Source organism: Bos indicus x Bos taurus, chromosome 19 (genome assembly GCF_003369695.1).
Source record: "Bos indicus x Bos taurus breed Angus x Brahman F1 hybrid chromosome 19, Bos_hybrid_MaternalHap_v2.0, whole genome shotgun sequence".
In the NCBI taxonomy this organism is placed as follows: domain Eukaryota; kingdom Metazoa; phylum Chordata; class Mammalia; order Artiodactyla; family Bovidae; genus Bos; species Bos indicus x Bos taurus.
The window spans coordinates 59,144,771-59,161,615 of record NC_040094.1 but is presented as its reverse complement, the minus strand read 5'-3'; the positions used below and the strand labels follow the sequence as shown (position 1 = coordinate 59,161,615).

The 16,845-nt window shown below is 52.1% G+C and overlaps 2 protein-coding genes across 4 annotated transcripts in view; one reads left to right on the top strand and one right to left on the bottom strand.

Moving 5' to 3' along the window:
* The window catches only part of SLC39A11 (solute carrier family 39 member 11), a 376,154-nt gene that overhangs the window by 334,919 nt on the left and 24,390 nt on the right, over nt 1-16,845 (bottom strand). The window lies entirely within an intron of this gene.
* On the top strand, nt 8,684-15,444 carry SSTR2 (somatostatin receptor 2). The gene is made up of 2 exons (XM_027518930.1): nt 8,684-8,952; nt 13,168-15,444. Exon 2 carries the CDS (start codon nt 13,259-13,261, stop codon nt 14,363-14,365), a length of 1,107 nt encoding a protein of 368 aa, XP_027374731.1. The 5' UTR covers nt 8,684-8,952; nt 13,168-13,258; the 3' UTR covers nt 14,366-15,444.

Genomic DNA, 16,845 nt, shown 5'->3' with positions numbered 1-16,845 from the left:
ACGCAACAGAAACAGACTCCGGACACAGCGAACAGGCTTGTGGTTGCCCAGGGGGAGGGGGCGGGGAGGGGCGGGATGGGAGATTGCGATTAGCGGACGGAGACTATGATATAGAAAATAAACTAAAAAAAAAAAAAAGATCCTTCCGTATAGCACATATTCAATATCCTGTGATAAACCACAATGGAAAAGAATATGAAAAAGAAAAAATATATATATTTATGTGTATATATATATATATATACTGTATATATACTGTTGCTGTAGAGTAGAAATTAACACAATATTGTAAGTCAACTATAGTTCAATAAAAAAAATTTTTTTAATGGTATCATCAAGAGGGAGGGCACACACCTATACCTATGGCTGATGGATGTTTTCATGTTGATGTATGGCAGAAACCATCACAATATTGTAGAGCAATTATCCTCCAATTAAAAAGAAATAATTTTTTAAAAATGGTGTCAATGCCCACTGGTCTTCGTGGAACCTCTTTCCACAGAAAGGACGGAAAGTTTCTCCTCTTTGCCTCAAAGAAACGTTTGCACCACCCAGTACCACCCTCCCTTGCGGCTCCCGCGTGCAGCCTGAGGCTCCCGGAGAGAGCTCTTCCAGACCCTTTGCTGAACCCGTCTGGCTGGGAAACCTCCCCTGGCAGAATACGCATCCGCCCTCCTGCCTCCTCATCTCACCCAGACAAGGTCACTGAAGCTGCAGCTACCGCCCTACCTGCCAGGCCGCCCCGTGGTGCGGGGGCAGCGAAGAAAGCAGAGACTCCTCAGTGATGCTGGAGGACCTGCAGGGGAGCTGGAAGGCTGCTAAGTCAGAGGATTCCAGTGTGTGTGTGCGTGCGTGTGTGTGTATGTGCATGCACACACACGCACACACTGGTCCTGTTCAACTCTTTTGCAACCCCATGGACTGTAGCCCTCCAGGCTCCTCTGTCCATGGAATTCTCCAGACAAGAATGCTGGAGTGGGTTGCCATTTCCTCCTCCAGGGGATCTTCCCCACCCAGGGATCGAACCCATGTCTCTTGTGTCTCCTGCCTTGGCAGGTGGATTCTTTACCACTGCACCACTGGGAAATCTGAGGATTTCAGATTCTGCAGCAAATCTGGGTTCCAGACACTGTGACCTCGTTTTGATTCTATCAGGACTGCAGCCGGTCCTCGGGTTGCGGGGAGGGTAGGAAAGAGAGAAAAGAACAGCCAAGGGCTGGGTTTGAGGACCCCGTCCTGCAGGGCCTGGTACCCAAGCTGGCACAAGCCTGCTGGCGTGGTGACTTCTGGGTGCTCACCCCACCCTGGGGCCAGCAGAGGAACTGCAGCCTCTTTGGAAAGAGCGTTAAAATCCATCAACCACAGAGACAAAGTCAACTCCTAGCTTTTACTTCATGGGGGACAGAGGCCCTGGGGCATCAGAAATTCCTGGTCCTGAGACAGAAAAAGAGACAGAGAGCTCCGTGCTTGCTCTGCCATCACAGACTGACACCTCTCGCCTCTGGGAATAAAGACCCCTCCTCCAGCATCAGGCCTGTGTCTCCACCTGGAAATCCTCTCCTGTGGGCTGGTGCCTTCCCCACATCCTTTAAAATGTAAAGGTGGTGCTAGTGGTAAAGAACTTGCCTGCCAATGCAGGAGACATAAGAGATTCAGGTTCGATCCCTGGATTGGGAAGATCCCCTGGAGGAGGGAATGGCAATCCACTTCAGTATTCTTGCCTGGGAAATTTCATGGACAGAGGAGCCTGGCGGGCTACAGTCCATGGGGTCATGAAGAGTCAGACATGACTGAAGCAACTTAGTGCACACACACACATTCTGTGTCCTGTGGAGAAAGAGCTACCACTGGGGGCTCCCTGATGGTCCAGAGGTTAGAACTCTGAGCTTCCAGTAGGGGTGAGGGTGCAGGTTTGATCCCCGGCTGGGGACCTGAGATCCTGCATGCTGCCTGGAGCAGCCAAAACAGAGAAAAAAAACAGTGTTTCTTTAAAAAAAAAAAAAAGGATGAGCTGTCATCGTCTCCACCAGCACAGGAGGAAAAGGACACAGGGGCTGTCCACAGCCAGAGGCGTCATCTGCAGGAAAAGGATACAATTCCTCAGGATCGTGGGCTGGACTCCTCATCACGGGGTGGGGGTGGGGGCTGCTGGTGACACTCGGGGGCACAGACCCCAAGAGGGAACATGCCAGAAGCAGGAGGGCAACCCGGCTTGCTGATTCTGTCATTTGGCCAAGATGAAACCTGGCTCTGCTCTGCCTTGACCTAAATACGAACAAAAACCTGAGACCCATTTACTGGTTCTGGTCCGTTTGTGGGATGATGGCCCATCTCTCAGAAGCTGTGGAACACCCATTCCTACCAGAGACACAGCACTTGGAATGGGTACCTGCCCGAGGGCACCCAGGTGCCGCCCACCTCACGCGGGCATCCTCCTGCAAGACAACGGTGTTTGCTACTCAACAACGCTTTTCTTTCAGAGGGGGAAACTCTGGTTCCACCAGCCCCAAAAGCAGAGGCTCCCAGAGCCCCACACCGGCACAAAGCCTGCCCAGACCCCTCTACCCGCGACGGGATTCGTGGGATGCTGGGCTGCACTGTGAGCCCGCAGCGGCCCCGGTAAAGAGACAAGTTGCTTGTCTGACCCAGGACAGATGTTTCCCCTCCCTGATCCAAAGTTCCTGGATCTCTGAAATGAGGTTTAAGTAGCAGGGTTCTCTGCTCTAGTTGACATTAAAGTCATCTGGGGAACTTAAAAAAAAAAAAAAAAAAGATCAGGTCTTCATCCCAGGTCCATTGTATCAGAATTGCTCAGAATGGAGCTAGGGCATCTTCAGTCTTTAAACCTCCCTGGGTGGGTCTCAGTCATGTCTGACTCGTTGTTCCCAGGTGGCGCTGGTGGTAAAGAACCCGCCTGCCAATGCAGGAGACACAAAAGACAGGGGTTGGATCCCTGGGTCGGGAAGATCCCCTGGAGGAGGGCATGGCAACCCACTCCATCCAGCATTCTTGCCTGGAGAATCCCATGGACAGAGGAGCCTGGCAGGCTACAGTCCATGGGGTTGCAAAGAGTCAGACATGACTAAAGGGCCTTAGCACACAAAAAAGATTCTGGTCTGCAACATGGCAGTGAAGCTCTCTACCAGCTGCTCTCTGAGGGCCATCTGGCTTCCCTGAGTCTATAAATCTGACCCTAAAGGCAGCTCTTTCTTTCCCAGGAGGAGGCTCAGGGAGCAACCTTCTTAGGCAATTCAGCAATGAGGTGGGAGGGGACAGGTCACACAGCAAGAGAGCACCAGACGCTCATTACCTGGCTCAGTCTAGAAGGGGGAGGGAACGGGCCCTAGAAAAGACCGCGTGGGCATGGTTGCCTGGGTCTCAGAGACCTTGGAAACGATCCAGAACTCATCAACAAACACCCTGAGGTTAGGGGGTCAACAGAGGGGAAAGAGCTGAAAACAATTAAGGCATCCATCATCCCTCCTCCATTTTAATCAGACACCAGGGGTGTGTGGAAGAAGGAAGGACCCCCTTCTCCACCAAGCTGCTCTGCGACCGTGCTTCAGGCCTTGGCTGCTGTGTGGCCTTGAGCACAGCACTCAGCCTCTCTGTGCCTTGGCTGCTTGTTTCACAAACGGGGAGACTCAGAACTGTCACAGGCTTCCTAGGGTTTTGGGGAGATTACAAGTTAACACGAAGTTTCCACTACAGTGCTGGGTACACAGTAACACTCAATGAGTGTTAAAAATTATTCACAGGCAAGGTTCCCCGTGGCAAAATAAACCAGGAAAACACTGGGCTTAAAGAAGATAAAGATAAAGGTTTCTTCAAGGCAAGCTTTCTCAAAATAACAATAATGATGATGATGAGATGGACCTCAAAGGTTGAAAAGACGAAATGGAATGATGGAGGTGTGGAACACTCAGTCTCCACCAAGCACATAATGGGCCCTTAATAAATGTTACCCATGGGTGTTACTGACAAGCCTGGGGGGATCGTCAAGAGAAGGGGCAGGTATGCGCCCCGGCCTCCTGCTCTCTCCTGCAGGGCGTCCTACAGGATCCGTGCAGGAGGACACGCGTGCTGGGAGGAGCCCAGGGGAAGATGGCCATCCGTTTTCCGACTCCACCACTGAGGGGTTGGAAAAAAGGACCCAGGCCAGTGTGGGGCTGGGTTCCACAAGGGAACCCAGTTCCGGAGGGAAGAGAGCGCTGGGCTGAACGGTGGGGACAGCTGGGAGCTCCCCGCTCTGAGTTTCCCACACTCCCAGTGTGAGGCGTGTCCCCACGGGAGGGGCAGGAATCTGCGATTCAGAAGAGTTTTGCCACTTTCTAGCTGGCTGACCTTGGGCAGGTCGCCAGGCCTCTCTGAGCCCAGCATCTTTTCACCTGCATAGTGATGGACTACAGACTATAAATTTGAGCATGTCTGCAGCTCCTTCTGGCTCCAGGATTCTATGTGCGGTTCTGCCCAAATGAGGGAAGGGAGAGAAAAGTGAACCCTAAACCATGGTTACTGTCTTCTAACTGTGCTCTCCGTGTCTAGACTTACTGGAGGTCGTCTAACCATCATCCCAACTCCACACATATCTGGGGTGGTTTTCAGAGAGATTTTGATGCCTGCTCACTTGCTCGGCCATTGCACTCCCCAGGGATTGAGGAGTTCCATAGCAAAAAAGGGATGAGCGTCCAGCGAAACTCCTACCTGTCAAGGGGTGGGGTAGAGAGACTCCAAGAAAGGGTCTCAAGTCAACCCCTTCTGTATCTAAAGAGACCGTTCAACCCATGATGCCAAATGGTCAGAGTTTTACAAAGAGGTCTGTTGACCATATGCCATATTTTGCCAACTAACCATCAAGACCCATGACATCAGAAAGGGCTTCTTGTGCTACCAGGTTCAAGATGTGGTCTCGGAGACAAAATGTAGAAGCTGACGTCTTAATCTTGGTAAAAGGCACAGGATTTGTGGGTAAGGGACAGGACGCCTGCAAACAGGGGTGTCCCGGGAAGGGCAGGTAACTTGCTCAACACGCAGGTGACCTTCCCTGGGCATCTGTATTTTCTCCACAACAGAAGGGCTGCCCTTCCCATACGGAAATGACAAGCCTTATCATCCCTGGCGTTCCCGTGAATACAGCAAGACCCACCCGGGATGCTTGGACAGGCATCCGCCTCTCCCAGCTGTGTCCAACCCTCCTCCCGGCACTCTCCTGTCTTCCTCTAGGCTTAACTGCAAGACTCACTTCCATGAAACTAACTGCAGAGTCACAATTCCCCCCACTTAATTTATTAAGCCGCTAAGAGACACAAAGACCTGCTCGGGTCTTAGGTATCCACGTTGGCGCTCCTGGACTGTGAACTTCTCACCGAGGGGGTGAACCCAGCGGCATCTCCCAAGGCTGAGCACTGGCCTGGGCCTGGGTCCTGCTCCGGTTCTTAATTTCCTGCTGTCTATTGTCTCTCCGATAAGTGCTGAACGAGGGGAAGGTATTATTTAATTGCTTTCAAGATATCAAACAAGCCAGGGTGGAGGTTATCTCATCTCCAACCCTTCTATTTTCCTAGCTCAAGGTTTGGTTACTTAGTTACTCAGCAAGCTGCAGAGGAAGGAGACAGCCCCACGGGTGACAGTGTAGACTGCACTCAGCAGATGGAGGGGAGGCCGGAAGAACGGCCGTTAGGACTCAGAGACGGACCGGAACCGGAGGGGAGCCGCCCAGGACAGCTCTTTCGAGGCATTCAAAGCCCGCGGAGGGAGGCCTCCATTACCTGGACAAAATCAACAACTGTTCTAGATTACACAGTTCCTTCACATCAGGTGGCCAAAGTATTGGAGCTTCAGCTTCAGCATCAGTTCTTCCAATGAATATTCAGGGATGACTTCCTTTAGGACTGACAGGTCTGATCACCTCACTGTCTACCTGATGAGAAGAGCTGACTCACTGGAAAAGACCCTGATGCTGGGAAAGATTGAAGGTGGGAGGAGAAGGGGACGACAGAGGATGGGATGGTTGGATGGCATCACCGGTTCACGGACATGAGTTTGAGAGAGCTCCAGGAGATTGTTTGGACAGGGAAGCCTGGCGGGCCGCACTTCACGGAGTCACAAAGAGTCAGACACGACTGAGCAACTGAACAACAGGCGTGTCTGAGGTGGGTGGATCTGACAGTAGTTTTTCCAGGCTGAACTCACCCCACCTGCCATATGGGGAGGCAGCAGAGAGGAGGAGTCACAAGGAAAGGCCAGCGAAGGGGGATTTCACTGCATCAGCTCATCCGAGATGAAGAGACTTGTTCAAGGAGGTCATGGAGAAGATGTGACCACTCTGTGACCTGAGAGCTGGCCAGGGGCAATCTCGGCGCCCCCTCCCCCCGTTCTAGGCCATTGCAAACATTGCCCTTGCTAGGAGCCATTTCAAAGACACAGTCTTGAGAGCAGTGTGCTGTTGAGACCATCAGACTGAATACATGACTGAACGCCACTAAAATGAAATTAGTCACTCAGTCATGTCTGACTCTTTGCAACCCCATGGACTGTACCCCACCAGGCTCCTCTGTCCATGGGATTCTCCAGGCAAGAACACTGGAGTGGGTTGCCATTCCCTTCTCCAGGGGATCTTCCCAACCTAGGAATCGAACCCAGGTCTCCTGCACTGCAGGTGGATTCTTTACCATCTGAGCCACCAGGGAAGTCCGAGCCCCACTAAAGGCCTCTATAAACTTCTAAGATTCTGGTGAGCGGGTGAATCTTACAGTGCCCAAGAAAAGCCTCGTCAGTGAGTTTTCTGCTTCTTACACCGGCCACCTACCGATCTGGAGTGGCTGCCTTTCCCTCTTCTCTCCTTGCCCTCCATGTACAGCGGAGGCCGTTCTGAACTTCACGTGGGAAACTTCTGAGGTTGCAACCAACACATGTACCGATCGCCCCAGCGAGCTGCCCTGAAGAGAGATGGTTATTTAGCTGGTCCTTCTGGGGCAGTCTGGTTTTGCTGGTAGAACTCATATAAAACTGGTGGGGGGTGGAGAATGCATTGTCCCGTTAGAGTTATCCTGAGGGCTGGCGGGGTGGGGGTGGGGGGTGGGAAGGAGGACAATGAGAGCCACTGATTCGGCTCTTGTATAGATTAGAAAACGGATTTTTTTTTAAGGATGATAACAGGAGTTTGGCACTAATAGTTCAAGGCCTTTGGAAAGATAACACGGTTCCCGGGAAGGGAATTTGAGACTGGGATAGGCGTTTCCTGGGTCTTCCTTTTCCTCCTCTTCCTGGAAACCAGTTGGGTCACTGGTTGTAAACTGCAAGTGGCAGCAGGTGTTGCTGTGGCAACTGCCCCCCCCCACCCCGAGCGTGGGGCATTCTCTTGCGTTCAACCCTCGCTGCCCCGGCACTATAGCCAGCCCTCCATCTCCCAGCTGGTGGTGAGCAGGGGCACCCCACTTGTGTCAAGCTACGTGCCCAGCCCCTGTGCTCGGCACACAGAGAGAAGCAGGCTCCCAGACTGGCTGGAACATGAGTCAACCACCCGTCCATCTGGCCCCGAGCACCAGGATGACGACTCAAGCCCCATGATGACCGGCATCTCAGAAAGAGACACATCCAAGGGTAACCTTGATTTCCACCCTCACGGTGGGTACCCCAAGACACAGCTTGGCCCAGATAGAAATCGGCAGTTATTTGCTACCTTACCTGCCAGCCCCCTTCCCAGGTCTCTGGGGCTCACCCTACCTGCTAAAGAGTCTCTGGACTGTAACTTTCACTGGTGAATTGCAAATCAGATAACAGCACTGGACAGTCAGAGCCAGCTCAGCCCACAGAGAAAACTGTAGTTGGCGTTTGCTTTCTGTTTGCTCATCCTCTAAAATGTACTCACGATGTGGAGTGTATGTGTGTGTGTGAGTGTGTGAATACGTGTGTGACTGTGTGTACTTGGAGGAGGGTGAGGAAGGAGAGGCTGCAGGACTGAATGTGACTTATTAAACTTGGAACAGAAGCTGAATCATCACGGCCAAAAAACAAACAGCTGTCCCCGCATGTGACAACCCCCACTTCATGCATGTTCCTTCTCTTTGCTCCCTCCCAGCGGGGAGGAGGAGGGGCTGTGCCCAAGGTCAAGGTGAAGGAAGGGGATGGCTGTAGGGCCTCTGCCTCTCCAAGTTGTGGAGAGAGGGTAGAGTTGGGATGAGCTGCTCCAGTGTTGCGCCTCTGATTGCTCTCCCACCTGAATTTTGGAACCAAGAGCGGGCTCAGCCCTGAGCGGAGGGGCGCTGGCCACTGCATCCAGACGGGCATTCCCCTGGTCCTGTTTTCCTCCCGCTCCTTCCGGGGGCCTTGTGCCTGGGAGATGACCCACTGCTTTGCAAAGTTGTCTGAATTCAGACACGGCAGAAGTCCCAGAGCGAGTATGGGTCGACCAGCAGCCACTCCAGCTGTCTGAAATAGGCTGGGTGAAACAGAACCGACTCTGTGAAGGAGGACGGAAGACAGCTCGTGTCCGTGCCACCGATCTTGGGGAGGCTGAAATCGCTTGACCCTTCGCGCCCCGCACGAGGGTCTCCCTTTAGCCCTGGTGCCTGCGACCTCTGCCCGCAGCCACCCCGGGATTCTCCCGCAGCGCACCCCAGTCCGCCCACCCGACCGGGCGGGCGGAGCGAGCTGCGGTGACGTCATGGGGGGGCGTGGGGACAGGAGCCGAGGTGCCCGCGCTCCGCACTGCTAGTCCGAGCGGCGCAGCCACCCGCGCGCGCGCTTGCTCCCCCGCGCCCGGAGCCTCAGTCCGCGGCTCGGCTCCCGGGGTCTGCGGGCCACGCTCCGGGGCGCGACTCGCGAACGGAGCCGGCGGCTCTAGACGCCGAGCGCCGGCCAAGCAGCTGCGCGCCCGGCCGCCGGGCTGGGTTGGGGACAGCCGCTGGGTGCCGGCGAGCCGAGCTGGCAGATTGCAGCGGAAAAGCAAAGGTGAGGTGTGTGGGCGTGCGTGTGCGTGTGCGTGTCTGTGGGTGTCTGAGAGAGAGAAACGCACTTGGGCACCTGGGTGCATCTGCGCTGCGTGGAGGTGCGCGCCCCGGCGTGCCCAGTGTAGGTCCCGGCGCGTGGCTCTCCACCCTTGTGCTTTCGTGGGTGGTTTTGGTGGGAATGAACGACAGCCGGTGTCCCGGCGCGAGCGGGGCGCCGTGGATCGCCTGTGCTGGAACGGACGTGTCCGCACAGCTGCAGGCTGGTGTGCGCGGCGTGCGCCCTTATCCAGCCCTGGTCTCCCAGCCGAGTGTCCAGGTGGCAGCTGCTGCGACGGGGACGACTCTGCCAGCTGCCTGCATCAGAACCCCGACGCGAGGACAGCGAGGCTAGCGAGGGGGATATCGCCGCGGCTCCTGCCGGCGCGCGCCCCCGGATCCCTCCCCCACCTACACCCGATCTGAGCCTGTGAGTGACAGGCAGCGGAGCAGGAGAAAAAAAAAAAGAGGGGCTTCTCCCTTGTTCTTCCTCGCCCAGTCGGGGACACGGATCCCGAGCGCTGTAGGGTCTGCTCCGCCCGGGCGGAGAGGACCGGTTGCCCAGGTTTGGAGAGACCGAGTGTCTGAGCAGCCCGAACCCCCCGGAGGCACCGGTCAAATCCCCAGGCGGCTGTCAGCGGTTCCCAGCCGTCGCTGGTGCCGGGCCCCGATCTGCCTTTGGAGATCAGGGTGCTGGCAGGACAATCCTTAATCCCTCCTCCTTCTCTGGAGATAGCAGGGAATCCTTTAAGAAATCCTTGGGTCTGATGGCCAGCGAGTTGGATGGTGCAGAGGCTAATTTTCTGTGCCAGCCTGGGGCACCCACTGAGCGGGCGGTGGGGATCCTTCCTCTCCCCTCTGCCCCTTCTGCCAGCGATGCCTCGGCTTCTCCTAAGCGCAAGAGCGCCCCACAGGGTGGCCCGCACCTGGCTTTTGGCTCTCGCCACCAGTGGGGCTCACGCTTCAGCCACCAGGAAAGGGTTAGGAGGCCTGAGGGAAGTGGGGTGGGGGCTGAATGGAGGGAAAGATGCTGGAGAGAAAGGGAAAACTGAAGTTGAAAAGGATTTAAGGTCATCTGGGACGCGAGGTCCCATTCCCAATGCTCAGTTCTTAGGCTGGGAACCGCAGACTCTCTGGGATGGGAGGGGATGCTCTAGATCAGGGGTCCCCAACCTCCAGGAAACATCCGGAAACCATCCCACCCTCCGGTCTTCCCTGGAACGGGTCGCTGGTGTCAGAAAGGCTGGGGACTGCTGCTAGACCATTCTCACCCTCCCCTCCAACAGGGCTGGACTCAATCTCAGAGGAAACCAACAACCAGACATTTCCCATACCTAACGATTTTTACGCTGGAAAAATAAAACAGAAAACCCAACTTCCTGGTACATTTAATCACAATCCAGCAGGTAGTGACGCCTGGCATTGGCGTCCACTTTCAATGAGACGCCAATGAAGCAGAAGTTGCTCGGAGATCCGAGGCAGCTGACTTCATCATTGATGCAATAAGATTCACTGTGATTCAAACTCATTTCTTCCTCAGAGGAGGCTTCTCACTCCACACTGGCTCCCCAGCTTACCCAGTCTGCCACCTTCACCAAGCTCTGAACTCTGTCTGGGGCTGCCTCTCTCAAAGGTGGAGAATGCTGCTTCTCAGGGGGAAAAGAAAAAAAACTGATCCCATTCAATCCCTTCCCATTGCTTGAGACTCCAGCCAAAAAGGCAGAGTCAGGGCTGGAGGTCAGCATTTCCTCCCATGCCGGCATCATCATCACTACCCCTGCAGCCCCGGGGTCTCCAGTCTCACCCAGACATCGGAGTGTAACTTTGCAGGTCACATAGATGGGACCCTGGAAATGCTAGTGATGAATGTCCACCCCAATGCAGGTGGTTTAAATAGGCTTTGGGGTTGGAAGAATTAAAATAACAAGACAGTTAGAAATGATATTGGAAACAGCCTGTGTTAATCTAAGGACATGAAAAACGGTTTCTTCACAGCTTCTGTTTTTAATTGCTGCCAGTTTATGCTTTTTACCCAACTCAGATATTGACTCCTGGGTCCCCAAAGTACTTTGCAGAAAGATCAGCCATGAAGCCCCCAGGCCCACTTTACAGACAGCTGTGTGGTGGGGAGGTCAGCACAGAAAAGACAAACAGTGCTCCCGGCAGTGCAGAATGAACCCGAGGCAAATGTAGGCAAGCACCCCGCAGTACTTGCTGCTGGCTAACTCTCCTGTAACTCATCAGCAGACTCTCCAAGCAGAAAGGAACAATGTCCAGTCTTCACTCAGGCGTCAGGGAAAGCACCCTGCTCCGGGGAAATGTGTCCTCCAGGTGAACTCCTCCCACTATGAGCTGAGCCCTTCAACGCTTTGCCAGCATCCCCCTTCCCAGAGTGACCTCTTCCCTGCCCTCCTTACTTCCCACTTCAGGGACTCAAGACCCAGCTCAAACATTCCTCATGTGAAGCCTCTGAATCTCCCAGAAGAGAAAGGCATTCTCAAGTCCCTTGTTCATATCTCCATGCAACTCACGCCCTTAGAGTTGGTGCCCTTCCTGTCTCCCCTCCTAAGATGTCACCTCCATGTCTGGTCCATTCTGTATGACAAAGAAGTGTCCCAGGGATGTTTTTTGAATAACCGCAGATAAATCATTTAATTATGTGATAAGCTATTGTTCTACATCTTAGGCCAAGCCAATAGTGTCCCAATTATTTTCTCAGGATGGAGGTAAGACCAGAGTCAGCTGCTTCAAACCAAAGCCCAATTATCAGTCAGTGGTTTTCCAATCCACTGAGCAGCGGCTGTGATGCTGTGAAAAGTAGAAAGCTTGGATGTCCTGTGTTCAAATTTCAACTTCACCAGTGACGCTCAAGGGAATGGGAGCAAGTTCCTTAAACTCGCTAAGTCTCAGTTTCCTCGTCTGTAAAATGGGGATAAGTATCCCCACATCATAGGATTGTTTGGAAGGTCAAAGAGACAGTAAATGTGAATCAGCCTGCCTTCCTCCCTCCTGGACCCTGTTTTTCCCCTTAATTAGAGGATCACAGGCAAATTCTCTGGGGTGTGAAATGATCTCCAGCATCCTGATGGGGGACTTAGGAAAGGATTCTCCAGGGCACCAGGAGGTCAAGCACTGGGTATCAGAGTCAAAGAGAGGAAACAAAAATCAACTAGAGCCAATATTTTAAAAATAAAAGCAAGCCAGATCTTTCTTTTTAATATTTAAGACTATAAACTGGTTCATTGTGTAGGCAGAGTTCAATAAATTAGAAATAAGTTGGTATTCATTGGAAAGACTGATGCTAAAGCTAAAGCTCCAGTCCTTTGGTCACTTGATGCAAAGAGCCAACTCATTAGAAAAGACCCTGATGCCGGGAAAGATTGAAGGCAGAAGAAGAAGGCGGAAGAGGATAACATGGTTGGATGGCATCACCGACTCAATGGAGATGAGTTTGAAAACTCTGGGAGGTGTGAAGGACAGGGAAGCCTGGCATGCTGCAGTCCATGGTATCCCAAAGAGTCAGACATGACTTAGCGACTGAACAACAAAAAATGAAAAAGGGAGAAAAGACAACATTTTTAGAGTTCTAATTAGGAGCCCAGCACAGCGCTAGGCATTTTCATCTTCATTTCATCACTTCGTCTTCATGATACCCCCATTTTAACAAAGGGGAGAGTGGTTGAGTACCTGGCATGGGGTCACGTGGTCTCCATGGTTTTTTCACCTCTAAAGTCTGGCATTTTTCCACTATGGGATTTTCACAATAGAAAGACTCCAAAGCAGCTGTCAAGTCAGCATAGATTTCCTCAAGGGGGAAAGACCAGGAACGCAGGTGTCAGACTTTTCTAAGGTAGGGCTTCTCCGGGCTCTGTCTTGTCTACGTTCAGATCAGCCCGCTTCTTAGGAACCACTGTCTTGCAGGTAGAGTCAACTCCCACGTGTGTGTCACCAAAGATGACAAGACAAACTGGGATGACTTCACTCAAACCCTTCCCCGCCACTGGAAAAACAACTCCAATGGCCTGTGTGTGAGAATGAGCTGGTAGTGCTCACACTGGTGTGAAAGACAACACACTTTTCAACTGAAGAGCGTCTGAGAGAGCAAACCAGAAACACGGGAAGCTGGTGACAGCTTAAGTAACCTCTGGCAGATAAGTCGATCTTCTTTTCTTCCTTGCAGATGTCACAGTGGATCCTTTGCCTCTGGGACCCATGAAGGTGAGAATAAGACCTCTGGTGGGTTGGATCTAGCCTAAGACTAGAAGGCAGCCATGGATCTGGTGTCTGAACTCAATGAGACCCAACCTTGGCTGACCGCTCCATTCGACCTCAATGGCTCCGTGGGGGCAGCCAACATTTCAAACCAGACAGAGCCGTACTACGACCTGGCCAGCAACGTCGTCCTCACCTTCATCTACTTCGTGGTCTGCATCATTGGGTTGTGTGGCAACACACTGGTCATTTACGTCATCCTCCGCTATGCCAAGATGAAGACCATCACCAACATCTACATCCTCAACCTGGCCATCGCAGATGAACTCTTCATGCTGGGTCTGCCCTTCCTGGCCATGCAGGTGGCTCTGGTCCACTGGCCCTTTGGCAAGGCCATCTGCCGGGTGGTCATGACCGTGGATGGCATCAATCAGTTCACCAGCATCTTCTGCCTGACGGTCATGAGCATCGACCGCTACCTGGCTGTGGTCCACCCCATCAAGTCGGCCAAGTGGAGGAGACCCCGGACAGCCAAGATGATCAACGTGGCTGTGTGGGGCGTCTCTCTGCTGGTCATCTTGCCGATCATGATATATGCTGGCCTTCGGAGCAACCAGTGGGGGAGAAGCAGTTGCACCATCAACTGGCCAGGCGAATCTGGGGCCTGGTACACAGGCTTCATCATCTATGCCTTCATTCTGGGGTTCCTGGTGCCCCTGACCATCATCTGTCTCTGCTACTTGTTCATTATCATCAAGGTGAAGTCCTCCGGCATCCGAGTGGGTTCCTCCAAAAGGAAAAAGTCTGAGAAGAAGGTCACCCGCATGGTGTCCATCGTGGTGGCCGTCTTCATCTTCTGCTGGCTCCCCTTCTACATCTTCAACGTCTCTTCGGTCTCAGTGGCCATCAGTCCCACCCCAGCCCTCAAAGGCATGTTTGACTTCGTGGTGGTCCTCACCTACGCCAACAGCTGTGCCAACCCTATCCTCTATGCCTTCTTGTCCGACAACTTCAAGAAGAGCTTCCAGAACGTCCTCTGCTTGGTCAAGGTGAGCGGCACAGACGACGGGGAGCGGAGTGACAGTAAGCAGGACAAATCCCGGCTGAATGAGACCACGGAGACCCAGAGGACCCTCCTCAACGGAGACCTCCAGACCAGTATCTGAACTGCCTGAAAAATCCATCACTCAGACGCCAGGCTCTGCCAAATGGCCGGTGTGCTCCCCAGCCCCAGCCCTCTGCTTCCTCCCACCCATCACCTGGCTTCTAGAATAGGGATCTGCTCAGCAGGAGTCCAATTCAGAGAACAGGGTTTGAGTCGGCTTGCATGAGTGAATGGTAAGGTATTAAACTGATTACACCCCCCTTAGAGGGAACATATAGATGCAAGCAGACAATTCAGAGTCTGGAGAAGAGGAGATCCCGCCTGGGTGAGACCTTTAGAAACAACTGAAATTCAACAAAAACAGAAAACTCTGCGTGTTTGTGTGTTTAAAACCCCGTGTGTAATCTCGTGGTCTTACGTTTACACCTGCATATCCTTATCTAGTCCCTGTACAGCCATGACCTAGGTACGTTTCCTGAGTTCAAGGACACAAGTAGCAAGTTCAAATGTGCATAGCATAGAGGGACGTTTATTCCAATGTGGTACCCACAGAAATGGACTTACCATGAAGCCAATAAAGTTTAAGCTTCAGGGATCTCTCTTGCTTGGGCGGTATGTCACATGGTCATATGCTTTTGTAAAGAAAGAAAAATATGTAAAAGTAAGATATTTTTGTATTCTTTTTCTTAAAAAGGTCTCCTTAAATTGTATAAGTGTCCAGCCTCACAAAACTGGCCTCTGTCCCTGAGTTTTTGCTTCATTAATTTCAGGCAAGTTAAATCAAAGTAAAAAAAAAAGGAGGGGGCGGGTGAGGGAGAAGGTATTTAAGACCCAGAACATAAATTCATGTGTTTTCTCTTCTTAGATATAATCAAAGGATTATTCATCTCTCCAAAAGGACATTAAGTGGTTGTGGTCATCGATCATTGTATTTATCCAGACATGGCCTGCTCTAAGATTGCATCATTTTCTTCTTAAATTGCCTCAATTTTTCCTAGGGAGCCATGGAAGGGAGTGGGGTTGGGTGAAAAATCACTAACGTGCAAGGCAAAAAATAGACAATCATTCTTATAGGGAAACAATTTTATTCTCCTCACCATGAAAATAAATGAATAAGAACGAAGCAAAATTACACCTTTATGAGAAACCATAAAGTTGGTTTTTTTTTAATGCCAGACATGTTCTCTCAGTGAAAGAAAATGGAAATGTTACTCAACAATCGCTCAAAGGTACTTTTTAAGAACTCTCTACAAAGCTGGGCACTAATAAAATCACAGTGCATGCGGAAGGTCTGAGGACACGGCTCCAAAACCGTCAGCACAAGCACCAGCCAATAAATATGCCGAGTGTAGGGGGTGTGGGTGTGAGCGTTGGCGCAGCCCCATCCCTCACAGGTGTGGCTGTCCCACCTTCCTCACCCACAAAACACACAATAAACATCGACCTTTAATCCTCGGGCTTCCTGAGCTATTCCTCAAGCACCGTTACAGACAGGCACTTCACACCGTCAGGGACGTTTTTCCATCCCTGAAACTGAAGACGGGCTTGTGTACGGGCAACAGGAAGAGAGGCAACACCCATTTCGTTGACCGATCGCAACTTCCGGGGTACAAAGAAATACACACTCGGGTGTTTGCCAGGATGCCATGGTCTCTGGGTTTGTACAAGAGCCTCACTCGTTGGGTTTTAGGTATCAATTTCACCATATTTGAAAACAAGCTTGCCTCTTCCGGCTGCCTGAGCACAGGCTGTCAGGATGACTGAGGACTCCACCTGTGGTCAGCATGCTGCTTCTGTTCTATCTGCCTAGGTCACCCACGCCACCTCCTTCCCCAAAGCATTGACTGAGACCCTGAAAATGTGTTCAAAAACACTTCCTCGTGGCCCAATGGCTGGGACTCTGTGCTCCCAATGCAGGGGGCCCAGGCTCAATCCCAGGTCAGGAAACTGGATCCCACGTGCTGCAACTGAAGATCCCATGTGCTGAAACTAAGACCCCCCCCACCCCAAACAGCCAAATAAATAAAAAATAAAGGTGTTTTTAAAAAAATATTGATGATAGATAAGTCCATGCAAAAATAAAAAGAAGTACAATTTCGAGACTATAAAGAAAGTTGTCACACACGAAACACACCTGCAGTACAGACTTCCCTGGCGGCCCAGTGGTTAAGATGCCACGCTTCCACTGGAGGGGGTGTGGGTTTCATCTCTGATCAGAAAACAGATGCCTCAGGCCTCATGTTGTGGCCAAAAAAATGCTTGCAGTGAAATCCCACAAAGTTACTAAAAGAAAGTTCAGCTGCAAGGTCAGTTCAGGACATCTTAGCAGCCACAACTGATGGACAGCGATTTCCCCTCCCTCTCCCCTTCCCACCCCCTTCCGTAAAAATAAGCAAGATTTGCAATAAAATGCTTTAAACCCAACTTTACCATTATTATATGTGCTAAGTCACTTCAGTCCGACTCTGTGCAATCCCATGGGCTGTAACCCACAAGGCTCCTCTGCCATGGGATTCCCCAGGCAAGAATACTGGAGTGGGT

Bases quoted from the DNA above. Each gene is read 5' to 3' on its own strand.
- SSTR2 (XM_027518930.1), top strand. From the start codon at position 13,259: ATGGATCTGGTGTCTGAACTCAATGAGACCCAACCTTGGCTGACCGCT.